Here is a 13788-nt window from a genome sequence, read left to right as displayed (position 1 = left end):
ATAGATGCCTTGCAGATGATTTGCAGACACGGACTAAGGCTTATATAGTCAGACGTCTTCCTGCATAGAGGTGGTCAGTGAGATGCAAATTATTCCAGCTTGCACACAGATTTCATGAATATCGTATGCAGTTTGGAGTTGGACTAATAGTGTATGAGCGGGTCCGGCCTAGTGTGCAGCTGTACTCGGGACCAGAGGATGTCCTGGGAAGCCTCTAAGATCCAGAGGTTTCCCTCCTTAGGTAAGTATGGGTTTTTACGACTGGTAGCGCCGTAGTATGGCAGTCTCGGCTTTTGACTTTCGGACTTTCCCCCCCCCCCCCCCTTCCCATCCTTCCAGAACCTGTATGAGCCAAAACCAATTCTGGGAGTTAACCTCCGTTTGTACTTGGCGAAATAAATTATTCTGATTCTGAAGTTCGCCTTGAGTACACTTTAACCCAGTTAATGACTGTACATTATTGTTGTTATCGATTATTATTGATTTTTGATGGCAGGAAGACCAGGACTGCAGGTTTTTTATCTGTCCCTTTTCATCTCTCCAGCTCGTGACAAGTCAGAGAAGGTATTTGGAGTGGCTTTCGTCCGGCTGATGAACCAAGATGGCACAACACTGGGAGATGGAATTCATGACTTAATTATTTATAAGGTGACAGTCCTGCGTTTGTAGAGATTGGGGGGTCCTTTTCTTTAAAGTGGACCTGTACTCTTGCACAGGACAGAAGGAAAACATAGAGAAATGCACCCTGTATGTATTTAGAGAGTTTAGCCTGATGAATTCCCCCTGCAATAGCTTAGTTGCCTTCCTATAAAGGAAACTTGAAGTGAGAGGAATGTGGGGGCAGACATGTCTAAACCATGCCTTCTCCAGGCTTTCATGACACTGTTTTTTTAGTCACGCACCTGAAAAAAGAGTTCAGCCAAATTAGAACATCTGATCTGCATTCTTGTTTTGTGTCAGTGACTTACTGAAATCGGGATCAGCACAACCAGACAATGTAGCATTTATAAAAGTAAATCATTAATGGTGGTCTCCATATTTACTTCACATCATACTTAACCAATACAGTGTGGTGACTCTTCTATTTTAAACCGCAGGGTGACAGCAAGAAGTCAGAAGATGCTAAGCTGTATCTGTTGCTTCCTGCTACTAAGGAGGAGGAAGAGGAGGTCCGCTCTCCACGAGGACACGCCCCCAGCCTTACTCCTACAAAGGACAGTTTCCAAATAAGCACTTTGATCTGTTCCACCAAACTTACACAGAATGGTGAGGACCAACCTGTTGCTTTGACTATGAAAGCATGTGAATCTGACATTTGCAGTAATAGCTGTTACTTTGTGATACAGATGTGTAAAATATCTACAGTAAAGTAAACCTGAGGCGAACCTAGTGCAAAACCTTTGTAGAGAGTAGCATCCAGAGGGGTCACATGTCTTCTTCAAGACCACTGCCCAGGACTCTCATGAAGTTTACGTCCACTATTCCCACTGTGCACGAGTGTGGACAGACTGCCGCAGTAACGTGGAGCTGCACTTGGATGAGCGGCTCCAACTTACAGTGCAGGCATGTAAGACAATATATACCTCAGCGCAAAACAGATAGCACGCACTCCCGCTGAATATAATATAGACAGCTGTGTCGTGGGGATATCATAAATGCTCTATGCAAAAGCTCATGCACAAGTTTCCTGCTTCAGAGCTTGGCGAAATAAACGGAGCAATACAGTACCTTCTCCTGTAGCAGTAGATACCTAGCTTCTTCCAAAAGGGGGGTTGCACAGATCTTGAAGTAATCCCGACATCCAGTGCAAGTGGAACACTCAGCCCGACGGAGAATCAGTCGGACCACAGCGCTTTCCGGTCAACTTACAGCCCGACTTCCTGCTTCCGGTCTCTCTCTGCGTTCCACCGTGATCCCTCACGTAATTCAGCCTGTAGAGGCATCACAATAGCAAACAATAGTGCACACCGTAGATGTAAGAGAGCCACGCGAGGGGGAGCCACTTACTGAATAAAAACTTGGTTTATTGCACATAATAAAATTATTGCGAAGGCAATATGGCCGAAACTCGAGTTGGGAAGTGAGGCTACGATTTTTGTTACGTGCAATAAACCAAGTTTTTATTCAGTAAGTTGCTTCCCCCCCTTAGCGTGGCTCTCTTACATCTACGGTGTGCACTATCGTTTGCTATTGTGATGCCTCTACAGGCTGAATTACGTGAGGGATCACGGTGGAATGCAGAAATCGGCCGTCAATCGGTTTGCAATCGACCAATTGATCGAACGGCCAAAAATCGGCTGAGTGTATTGGCCCCTTTAGCAACTGCTGTTCAGGAAAGGCTGTTGAGAACAAAGAAAACCCTGAGAATCCCACATGAAGAGATGGACTGGACCAAAACCTGTCAGTTCTGTCAGATTTTAACAGCCTACTTTTTCACGATAGTGGTCCTTTAAATGATAATGGGATGCATCCTTTATTCAAGGGACACCTGAAGTAAGGGCAGTAAGGAGGCTGCCATATTTATTTCCTTTTAAACAATACCAGGTGCCTGGTGTCCTGCTGATCGTTCATGCACCAGTAGTGTCTGACTCACACACCTGAAACAAGCATGCAGCTAATCTAGTCAGAAATATCTGACCTGCATGCTGTCTGCCTATGGCTAAACGGATTAATGGCAAAGGATCAGCAGGACAGCCAGGCAATTGGCATTGTTTAAAAAGAAATAAATATGGCAGCCTCCATATCCCTCTCCATTCAGATGTAATGTAAAGGTAACTGGTATGGCAAGTCCTCTAGCCTCACAGTGCTGCTTCACGGCCCATCAGACCTGGGTGTGTTGCTCTGCATTTGGCAGAGTCTCACAATGCAGCTGAAATGCAGCACACATTAGTTTTGTGTTATTCGCAGATTGCTGCAGTGCAGAGAAACTTCAATGTATTCACAATGCAAGTGAAATTTATCACCTTCTAACTCCTACAGGGCTGTAAAGAAAAACACTATTCAGTCCCATATACATTGTTTAATTTTCTTGTACAATCAACCATTTGATTTTTTTCAACAGTTGGGGGGAGAATTGATTATGTTCCATTCTGCTCTATTGATGGGAATTGGCTGATCTTTAGTTTAATAGAGGAATTTACTCGATTGGGCATGATGGAAAATATTGGTCGATCGTAAAGGAATCTGGTACTGTTCACATGATTTAGATCAACACACAATCGATGCTATGATTTCAGAGTATGGGGGTCACAGCATTGTTCAGATTGAAGGAGAATCTCATAGGATCTCGCTTGTAGAGTGTGGGCTTCAAGTCCATCCACTTTCATTAAACCAGGGCTGTGGAGTAGGAGTTGGAGTCGGAGTCGTTGATTTCATAAACTGAGGAGTCTGAGTTGGAGTCGGAAGATTTTTGTACAAAATCCACAGCCCTGTTAAGTATTAGACTAAGGAGTGTGAGTTGAGGAGTTGGAGTCGGGGCAATTTTGGTCACCTGGAGTCGGAGTTGGAGTCGTGGTTTCCTAAACTTCGGAGTCGGAGTTGGAGTCGGAAGATTCTTGTACCAACTCCATAGCCCTGCGTTAAACTACACTCTAGTTGATTGCCTGATTAAGTCAATTGCTTAATTGCTCGATAGAAAATCTAGTAACGTACGGCTGTTTTTGCTCTCCCGATCTGTAATCATTTCTGCTTCCCAAGCACAGTGTCTGCTGTAATATTTTGCCTTTATTCATTTTCCTCAGGCTTCAATCCTGCTGCTGCATACACAATTTTTTCAAGGGCTTCTCTTCTCTTTTAAAGGACACCGAGGTGTGAGACCTATGGAAGCTGCCATATTTCCTTTTGAACAATATCAGTTGCCTGACAGTGCTGCTGATCTTTCTGGTCAGTAAAGTCTAAATCACACACCTGAAACAAGCATGCAGCTAATCTTGTCAGATTTGTCATAGACACCTGATCTGCTGCATGCTTGTTCAGTGTCTATGGCTAAAAGTATTTAGAGGCAGGGGATCAGCAGGACAGCCAGGCAATGTGCATTATTTAAAAGGAAATAAACATGTCAGCCTCCATATCCCTCTCACCTCGGGTTGCCTTTAAAAACTCTATCTTAATGCCTATACTGGTGTGTCCTGCATCTGCCTACCCTTCTGAACTCCAAATGTAGCTTAAAGCGGTTCTGAGATGAAAAACTAACTATAACAAGTAACTTGTCTAGTTGGATGTGGCTGGATAGTGTAATGGTTAAGGGCTCTGCCTCTGATGCAGGAGACCAGGATTCGAATCCTGGCTCTGCCTGTTCAGTAAGCCAGCACCTATTCAGTAATAGACCTTTGGCAAGTCTCCCTAAAACCATACACACCGAGGGCAAGTCTCCCTAACACTGCTACCGCCTTTAGAGTGCGTCCTAGTGGCGCTTTGAGTCCGCCAGGAGAAAAGCGTGATATAAATGTTGCTGGCCAGGTCGTGCACTGTCAGAGAAGCAGTGGAATGTAGCGATGTTCACCCTGCCAAAAGTTTCACACAACAAATCTAGCTGCAATCAGCTTCAACAGTATATGTTTATTCCTGTCTTCCTGTGATACAATGACAGCAGACATGTTCTGCTTGTGATCATTACACAGGCAAGCTGCTCTGCATCTTGACCCCCTCAGCCTGTGAAAACTTCACTCCCCTCTCCTCCTCCCCTCTGCCTCTAAAATCTCTGGCTAGTAACACCTTTTGCCTAAAGTTTAGATAGTTTACACAACAAATCTAGGAAAAAGGAGAGAGGGTCCGCACTTGTCAAAAGGAGCAACCTTTATTGAATGGACTTGTCCATAAACAGCCAAGGCAAAATTAGATAGCTAACATGTTTCAGACTATCTGTCCTTAATCATAGCTGATCTATGATTAAGGACAGATTGTCCGAAACATGTTAGCTATCTAATGTTGCCTTGGCTGTTTATGGACAAGTCCATTCAATAAAGGTTGCGCCTTTTGACAAGTGCGGACCCTCTCTCCTTTTTCCTGTGACCTCTTGGATTTGCTGGCCAGGTCGTGCACTGTCAGAGAAGCAGTGGGATGTAGCGGTGTTCACCCTGCCAAAAGTTTCACACAACAAATCTAGCTGCAAACAGCTTCAACAGTATATGTTTATTTCTTTCTGTCTTCCTGTGATACAATGACAGCAGACATGTTCTGCTTGTGATCATTACACAGGCAAGCTGCTCTGCATCTTGACCCCCTTAGCCTGTGAAAACTTCACTCCCCTCTCCTCCCCTCTGCCTCTGAAATCTCTGGCTAGTAACACCTCCTTCTCCTCCTGACTAGACTAAGCTCCCATAAGCCTTTGCTAAATGGGTCTGAGAGTGTCAAGACACTGGAGAAGCTGTGGGCGAGGCTTGTTTAGTTTATAGGGAATTAGAGTATTAAAACAAAAAAAAAAGTATTTGGCTTGAGGAATGCCCCATAAACTATATGTAAGGAACACAATTATGCAATGAGTAAAAGTTTATCTCGGATCCACTTAAAAAAAAAACTCACCACTCTAGGCACATCATCTTGCTTATCATTGGTTTGCAGTTACTGATCTGCCATGCTTTCCTCCCCCAGCAGCCAGATAGGCACCCTGTTATAGGCCTAGTGCACACCAGAGCGGTTCGGCTGCAGTTTGCGATCCGCTTGCGGGTGCGGATCTGCTAGGGTAATGTATTTCAATGGGCTGGTGCACACCAGAGCGGGAGGCGTTTTGCAGAAACGCATACTCCCGGGCTGCTGCAGATTTTGTATTGCGGAGGCATTTCTGCCTCCAATGTAAAGTATAGGAAAACCGCAAACCGCTCTGAAAAACGGCACTTCAGAGCGGTTTGCCAGGCGTTTTTTGTTACAGTAGCTGTTCAGTAACAGCTTTACTGTAACAATACATGAAATCTACTATACCAAAACCGCTACACAAAACCGCAAAACGCTAGCTGAAACGCTGCAGAAAAAGAAGAAAAAGCGTTTCAAAATCTGCTAGCATTTTGCGGATCTGCTAGCGGTTTTTGGTGTGCACTAGGCCATACAGCTGACTGCCCCCCTTAGTGTTTTTATGCCCTATTCCTTCCTCCGGGTGATCTCTGCTAATGTTTGTATTTTGTGTACCTGTTCCAGCCCTACCCATATGTTTAACTGTGTTTTATCTGCATTATCCTCATACATAGAAACTGTACTTATGCATTGCATCTTCCTTCCATAAGGTGCCACCGGAAATGATGCCAAAGCTCAGGTACAAAATCACAATCTTGACTGAGAGGGAAGCCTCTTGGTCCTACTGAGGCTTCCCTCACTGTCCTCTGGTCCCCCGTCGTGAAGTGCTGACCCTCTAATTACGTACAAGGGCTTGTCAGCAATCTGATCGGGGCCACGCTCCTCTTCACACACAAGCATGTCTGTACTGTGTCTGCACAAGCGCGGCCACGCCTGCGCAGTAAGCCATATATGAACAGCTCCATGCAATGCGCAGACGCACCTGTACTTGTGTGCCTGTTGTACAGCCTTGCTTGTCCCAGAAGGGGAGTATGGCCTCAATAAGCTAAAGGGTTCCTGGCAGCAGTGGAGGATGGTGATGGAAGCCTCATTAGGATCCAGAGGCTTCTCTCTCCTTTGGTAAATACGTGTTTCTGAAACCGAGCTTCAGCTTGAGTTCTCTTTAAACTCATTATAAAAATTACATATGTGCAATTATTTTAAACTGCCTTGGTGAATTTGCATGTTTTGCTTTTGTTCTGTTGGCATTTTTGCTCCATTTGTAAACTCAGTAATTTCTCATCCTTATGGCAGTGGATTTACTTGGCCTTTTGAATTGGCGCTCAAACCCCAGGCCTATTTCTCAAGCACTCCGCAAGCTCATGGAGGTGGATGGAGGCGAGATCATGAAGGTGAGTAGTGAGCAGAGGCAACAAAACTATCACATTGAATCGTGTTATTTAATATTAAGAGCAGAGTCCCACTTTGTTTATATCCACTTATGGGAAAGGAGCATATTAGAGCGAGAGCAGTGATGAGCAAATAGATCCTTGGTCTATGATTTGTTACCTGAAATGTTTTGCTCTGCTCAGATCACAAAAAGTCCCCTCAGATTAGACATCCCCCAACCCACTTATCTCTCTCTCCAACCCCTCACCCCCCCCCCCCCCCCCCAACACACTCTCTCCCTCTCCCCCTCTTCTCTCCACAGTTTTTTCTTTCACTGTCGTCTTTATCTCAATACTAGGTGTTCTTATGAGAGCTTGTCAGCAACTTGGCACACTAGCCAACCTGACCATCATCATTGATATGAAACTGGATGTTTGTTTGTTGGCTAAGAATTGTAGGAAGAACTTAGAGGCACTGTAATGACATATATTACGATGCAGTAAACTATTCAGGATACCAACATTTATGGTAATTTTAGTGGTTTAAAGCGGAACTGAAAAATCCTAAAAAAAAAACAGTGTTTCACTTACCTGGGGCTTCCACAAGCCCCCAGCAGACGTCCTGTCCTACACCGGTCCTCCATAATCCTCTGTTCTTCCACGCCACCTAGTTTTGTTACCGTCGACTTGTAAGTTGGCCGCAACTGTGCCTGTCCAGGAACGCAAAGAAATCTATGCGTAGCTTGGGGCGCGCAGGTGCAGTTGCCTTCAACTTACAAGAAGCCCCAGGCAAGTGAATAATTTTTTTTTTGGGATCTTTCAGTTCCGCTATCAGAATCAGAAACCCTTCCTATATCTACAGTGGGATACAAAAGTTTGGGCAACCTTGTTAATCGTCAAGATTTTCCTGTATAAATCGTTGGTTGTTACGATAAAAAATGTCAGTTAAATCTATCATATAGGAGACACACACCGTGATATTTGAGAAGTGAAATGAAGTTTATTGGATTTACAGAAAGTGCGCAATAATTGTTTAAATAAAATTAGGCAGGTGCATAAATTTGGGCACTGTTCTCATTTTATTGATTCCAAAACCTTAAGAACTAATTATTGGAACTCAAATTGGCTTGGTTAGTTCAGTGACCCCTGATCTACATACACAGGGGAATCCTATTATGAGAGAGTATTTAAGGGGGTCAATTGTAAGTTTCCCTCTTCTTTTCATTTTCTCTGAAGAGTAGCAACATGATGGGGATCTCAAAACAACTCTCAAATGACCTCAAGACAAAGATTGTTCACAGTCATGGTTTAGGGGGAAGGACACAGAAAGCTATCTCAGAGATTTCAACTGTCTGTTTCCACAGTTAGGAACATATTGAGGAAATGGAAGACCACAGGCTCAGTTCAAGTTAAGGCTCAAAGTGGCAGACCAAGAAAAATCTCGGATAGATAGAAGCGACAAATGGTGAGAACAGTCAGTCAACCCACAGATCTGCACCAAAGACCTTAAACATCATCTTGCTGCAGATGGAGTCACTGTGCATCGTTCAACCATTCAGCCCACTTTGCACAAGGAGATGCTGTATGCAGAGGAAGCTTTTTCTCCGCCCACAGCACAAACTGAGCCGCTTGAGGTATGCTAAAGCACATTTGGACAAACCAGCTTCATTTTGGAATAAGGTGCTGTGGACTGATGAAACTAAAATTGAGTTATTTGGGCATAACAAGGGGCATTATGCATGGAGGTAAAACGCAGCATTCCAAGAAAAACACCTGCTACCTACAGTAAAATATGGTGGTGATTCCATCATGCTGTGGGGCTGTGTGGCCAGTGCAGGGACTGGGAATCTTGTCAAAGTTGAGGGACGCATGGATTCCACTCAGTATCGGCAGATTCTGGAGACCAATGTCCAGGAATCAGTGACAAAGCTGAAGCTGCGCCGGGGCTGGATCTTTCAACAAGACAACAACCCTAAACACTGCTCAAAATCCACTAAGGCATTCATGCAGAGGAACAAGTACAATGTTCTGGAATGGCCATCTCAGTCCCCAGACCTCAATATAATTGAAAATCTGTGGAGTTAGAGAGCTGTCCATGCTCGGAAGCCATCAAACCTGAATGAACTAGAGATGTTTTGTAAAGAGGAATGGTCCAAAATACCTTTAACCGGAATCCAGACTCTCATTGGAACCTACAGGAAGTGTTTAGAGGCTGTAATTTCTGCAAAAGGAGAATCTACTAAATATTGATTTCATTTCTTTTTTTGGTGTCCAAATTTATGCACCTGCCTAATTTTATTTAAAGTGAACCTTAAGTCACCCCAAAAAAAGAGTTTTACTCACCTAGGGCTTCCTTCAGCCCCCCTGTAGCTGATCGGTGCCCTCGCCGTGTCTCTCTGATCCTCCCGTCCCCGCCGGCGGCTACTTCCGCTTTCGGCGTCAGGACCCGACAGGCTGGGAACGCGAGTGATTCTTCACGTTCCCAGCCACAATATCGCCCCCTATACTGCTATTGCGGCCTTCCTTGCAATTAACAAAGTAGTCCAAACTTTCGCATCTCACTGTATATACTGTATTGCTGTGTATTGGTATGTAGCCACACCCTCCCAATGATGCTTAGCTTAGGCTGTTTAACTATGCAAAATTATCCTCCCAGTGCATTCTGGGAGACCAGGTGGTATTTTCACTGGCTTCAGAATTCTCAGAAACAAATAATGCGCCTGTCAGGGCTAAAGGACATGCTATCAGTGATACATTTTAGAATGTAAATCGGGGTGAGGAAAGATTTTATAGTGGTCAAACACTGATTAAATAATTTATAAATATTGAAAAAAAGCAATTCTTATTATTCATTGTTGTTTTCACTACAGTTCCTCTTTAAAGAGACACTGAAGCGAGAATAATTCTCGCTTCAGAGCTCATAGTTAGCAGGGGCACGTGTGCCCCTGCTAAAACGCCGCTATCCCGCGGCTAAACGGGGGTCCCTTCACCCCCAACCCCGCAAAATCAATGACCAAATTGGTCGTAGATTTTGCTGCTCCTAGAGGCAGGGCTAACGGCTGCAGCCCTGCCTCTAGTCGCGTCTATCAGCGGCGCATCGACGCCTCTCCCCCGCCCCTCTCAGCGAAGGAGGACTGAGAGGGGCGGGGGAGAGGCGGAGATACACGTTGACAGACGCGCGTGGGGCAGGGCTGCGACGGTTAGCCCTGCCACAATCCGGAAGAGATCCCCGGCTGCACGGAGGGGATTTCGGGGGGTAAGGGACCCCCGTTTAGCCGCGCGATAGCGGCGTTTTAGCAGGGGCACACATGCCCCTGCTAACTATGAGCTCTGAAGCGAGATTTATTCTCGCTTCAGAGTCTCTTTAACATATCTGTGCAGAAACTGGTAACTGGAAATGCTACAAACATGGTTTAAATAGAATTTATTACTCAAAAGCTGCTACTGTGTAAGGGGCTGGTTTACACGGACTTCTACCCAGCTTCCAGTGGCGTCTCGTTCAGGCTTTCGACAGCTTCCCTTCGCTATCGGTGTTTTCCGTCCCCACAGAGGACACGAAAATGCTGTGGTAATCGACCCTGGATGCCACATGTAGTGACATGGAAAATTGGGATTGGAACGCCACTTTTGCGCAAATGCTGGTAAAAGCCTGAAACAAACGCTCCCGTTCACTTGAATGGGAGCGTTTGACGACGAGTCCTAGACGCTGGCGGTAAGCGCAAGCGTCCTTGTGAACCAGCCCTAAGCCACTCCATTATAGATGTTTGTGTAACTCTACCTCTTTTTCGCATGTATGATGTTTTTATGGTTTCTGTTACCTTTTCACTGAATTGTTTCTCTGGTGTGTTTAGTTTTTGCAGGACACATTGGATGCCCTGTTCAACATCATGATGGAGACCCCAGACAAGGAGAGCTGTGATGTGCTGGTGTTCGATGCACTGGTGAGATGGAGCATTGTCCATGTACAAGCCAGCTACTGTATATCTAGATCGTATTTCGTGTTTTCAATCATTTTTATTACATTTTAAACAGCTGAGCAAACATAGTATGAAATTCAACACTATAAAGCAGAATAACAATGTAATCTGACAGAAAAATATTGTTTGGAAAATCAAAAGGACTTTTAATAGATTCATTGTGGTTATCAAACATATAAAGGGTAATAGGCAGTTCTTTTCCAGTCTAAAATAAGTAGGGAGTGCATAATAATTGTGATAGAGCTTATGTCAAATAGAGGGTAAGCGGGTGAGGCAACAGTGAAGGGATTCATCAGGAGGATACCGCCCACCCATTTGCTAAACCAATATTGGTTGGGTAGGGAGATACTCTAAGTTATACTATTTAGGGTAGTTTGTGTAGCCTGCCTTTCAGCAAAGACAGGGGTGAGTTATTTATAGCAAGTTTTATACATAAGGGGAATAGGCTAATTCGTACCTGAAGTTACATACCTTATGAGGAAAAGGGTTCACAGAAAGTACTAGAGTCCGGAGCTATAGTGTTGTGGTATTACAGTAAATGAGAGAAAAGAGAAAGGTAGTAGGAGTAAGTGAAAAGAAAGTAAAGGAGTAGTGGAAAAAGTGGAGGTGGGGGACAAGGAGTTGATCGTATTTCTGTTATTATTGGATATACACCTGTTCAGTGGCTAATGAGCTGTGGGCCCCGATGCAAGTTTTACAATGGGGCCCCCAAGCACTCTATAAATAGCAATTGATACGGCGCACCAAAACCTGCCAATAGCAACTACAGTGTCAGAGGTGCAAGAAGGGGATGTGGAAGTTTAATTATTACCACTATTCAAAGCATCTATAGAAGTGATTATTATGAACACAGGACCAATAGAGAGCTAATACTGTAGTTGAGGCAGGGGCCCAAGGGCCCCGATGCGGTGGCTACCTCTGCACCCCCTATTGCTACGCCTTTGCACCTGTTGCAGCAGTTTGAGCTATAGCATGTAGTTCTATGTTTTTAGTTGCCATATATAGTAATACATATCTCGCTCAGGATTTAGCCTTCATTTGGTATTCTGCTCTGTAATTCAGGGATAAAATTTGTGGATGAAACATAATTCCTTATTACTTCCTGTACCTCTTTTGATCACGCCCCTGTGGCTGAGAGCATTCTGTGCTTGCACAGTTTAGTCTTTGTGAACTGCACGAGCGCAGAGCGATTCTGGCTACGGGGGCGAGATTGAGAGAGGCAGGTGAACGCTCCTGTGCAGAAGCCCGCAGCCACAACTGTAGTCAGGGATCTTTCGGAGGGGCTAGCGGTACACTGAAGGGCAGCGGATCAGCAGCGCTGGACTGGACAGACTTCTAGGGGCTGGAAGAAGCCCAAACTAAGCTTACATTTTTTTCTTTCAGCTCGCATGTCCTTTAAAGAGACACTGAAGCGAAAAAAATGATGATATGATTTGTATCTATATTACAGCTAAGAAATAAAACATTAGCAGCAGAGACATAAGTCTAATATTGTTTCCAGTACAGGAAGAGTTAAGAAACAGGACAGTTCAGAAGTTCACTGGACTGCTCTGTAAAATCATTTAGAATGCTGAGTAGTGTGTAAACTGCAAATATTAGAGAATGATGCAATGTTATAAAAAACAAAACAAAAAAAAAACTATATAACTGAAAATAAAAATATGCGAATATTTTCTTTGCTACTAATGTTCTAGTAATTATTCATACTACACAACCAATGCAGTATATCATTTTTTTTTTTGCTTCAGTGTCTCTTTAAGGATAAATATATAATAATTTTTATTTTATTTATTTATTTTGTACATAATTTGTTTTATATATTTAATTGTATTTTTTTTTCTTTTGCAGGTTTTCATAATTTCTCTGATAGCAGATATTAAGTTTCAGCACTTTAATCCGGTCCTGGAGACCTACATCACTAAGCACTTCAGTACAACCCTGGCTTATGAGTAAGACTTTTGTTTAACTGAATATGGGGGCTGATATCAGTACATGCTGGTTACCTGGCTGTTATGCTCATGTGTTTGTAGTGTTTGGGTCACACACCTGGAACCAGCATGCAGCTCCTGGTGTCAGAGCATCTGATTTGGGTCTGTGATTTAGACGTGATAAAGGGCAGAGGATGGGTACCACAGCCATAGCTGATGGCAGAATCTGGGATGTGTCTGGCTTTGATGAGTAATGCTTGGTGACACTTCCTGGCTATTGCTTGGCACTGTGGCTGAAAATGATAGAAGATGAATATTGGTTAAAGTTAGGTGAGGGTTTTTATTAAGATTAAGAAGTTGGAAGTTAGATGTCAGCAAAGATCATCAGGAGCGGGTACTGTGGGTAGGGTAGAGTTGGACATTAGGGAGGTGTTACCAATATGGGGGATGATTAGGGCTTAACATCAGGGGGAAGGTCGGGGCTAGGTTTTCGTATAGTCCAGAGGCTTCCCTGATCTTCCTACTGTATGTCCCTCTTCCTGCATTGGCACCCTTTTTACAATATTCAATATTAACGACAAATATTACTCACAGTCCTCTGTGTATGAGCGCGGCTGCATTGCACATGCACAAACCATGGCCTGGGCATGAGCACGGAGCCGCTTGTGCACAGCCTTTTCCTCCATGTGTGTGGTTGTGAGTGTCTCCGTGCTAAGATCAGCTGTGACCACAAGTGATGGAGGGTTAACTTAATCATAAGTCCGCGGGAACCTCTGTGTGGCGATCGTGTCATACGCAAAGTGTTGACCTTGTTCCATGACTCACTACCGTGCTTCCTCCTTCAAGCCAGAAGGAGCAAGGGCAGTAGTGAGTCATGGAACGTGGCCAACACTTTCCGGTATGACGGGATTGACACATAGAGGATCCCGCGGACTTGAGGGTAAGTTTACCCTCCGTCACCCGTGCTCACAGCTGATTAATCAGCTTTTCATTAACATTTAGAATCCGAGT

At 44.3% G+C, this 13788-nt stretch overlaps 1 protein-coding gene across 2 annotated transcripts in view; it reads left to right on the top strand.

Moving 5' to 3' along the window:
• Window positions 1-13788, top strand: part of DOCK5 (dedicator of cytokinesis 5) — a 205088-nt gene that overhangs the window by 141739 nt on the left and 49561 nt on the right. For both annotated transcript variants that reach the window (XM_068274725.1, XM_068274727.1), the window contains exons 17-21: window positions 545-648; window positions 1098-1266; window positions 6799-6896; window positions 10724-10813; window positions 12698-12798. In XM_068274725.1, the coding sequence (XP_068130826.1) occupies window positions 545-648; window positions 1098-1266; window positions 6799-6896; window positions 10724-10813; window positions 12698-12798 (562 nt within the window). The remainder of the gene's footprint in view (window positions 1-544; window positions 649-1097; window positions 1267-6798; window positions 6897-10723; window positions 10814-12697; window positions 12799-13788) is intronic.

This window comes from Hyperolius riggenbachi, chromosome 3 (genome assembly GCF_040937935.1).
Source record: "Hyperolius riggenbachi isolate aHypRig1 chromosome 3, aHypRig1.pri, whole genome shotgun sequence".
Taxonomy (NCBI): domain Eukaryota; kingdom Metazoa; phylum Chordata; class Amphibia; order Anura; family Hyperoliidae; genus Hyperolius; species Hyperolius riggenbachi.
This window is presented reverse-complemented; position numbering and strand designations above follow the sequence as displayed.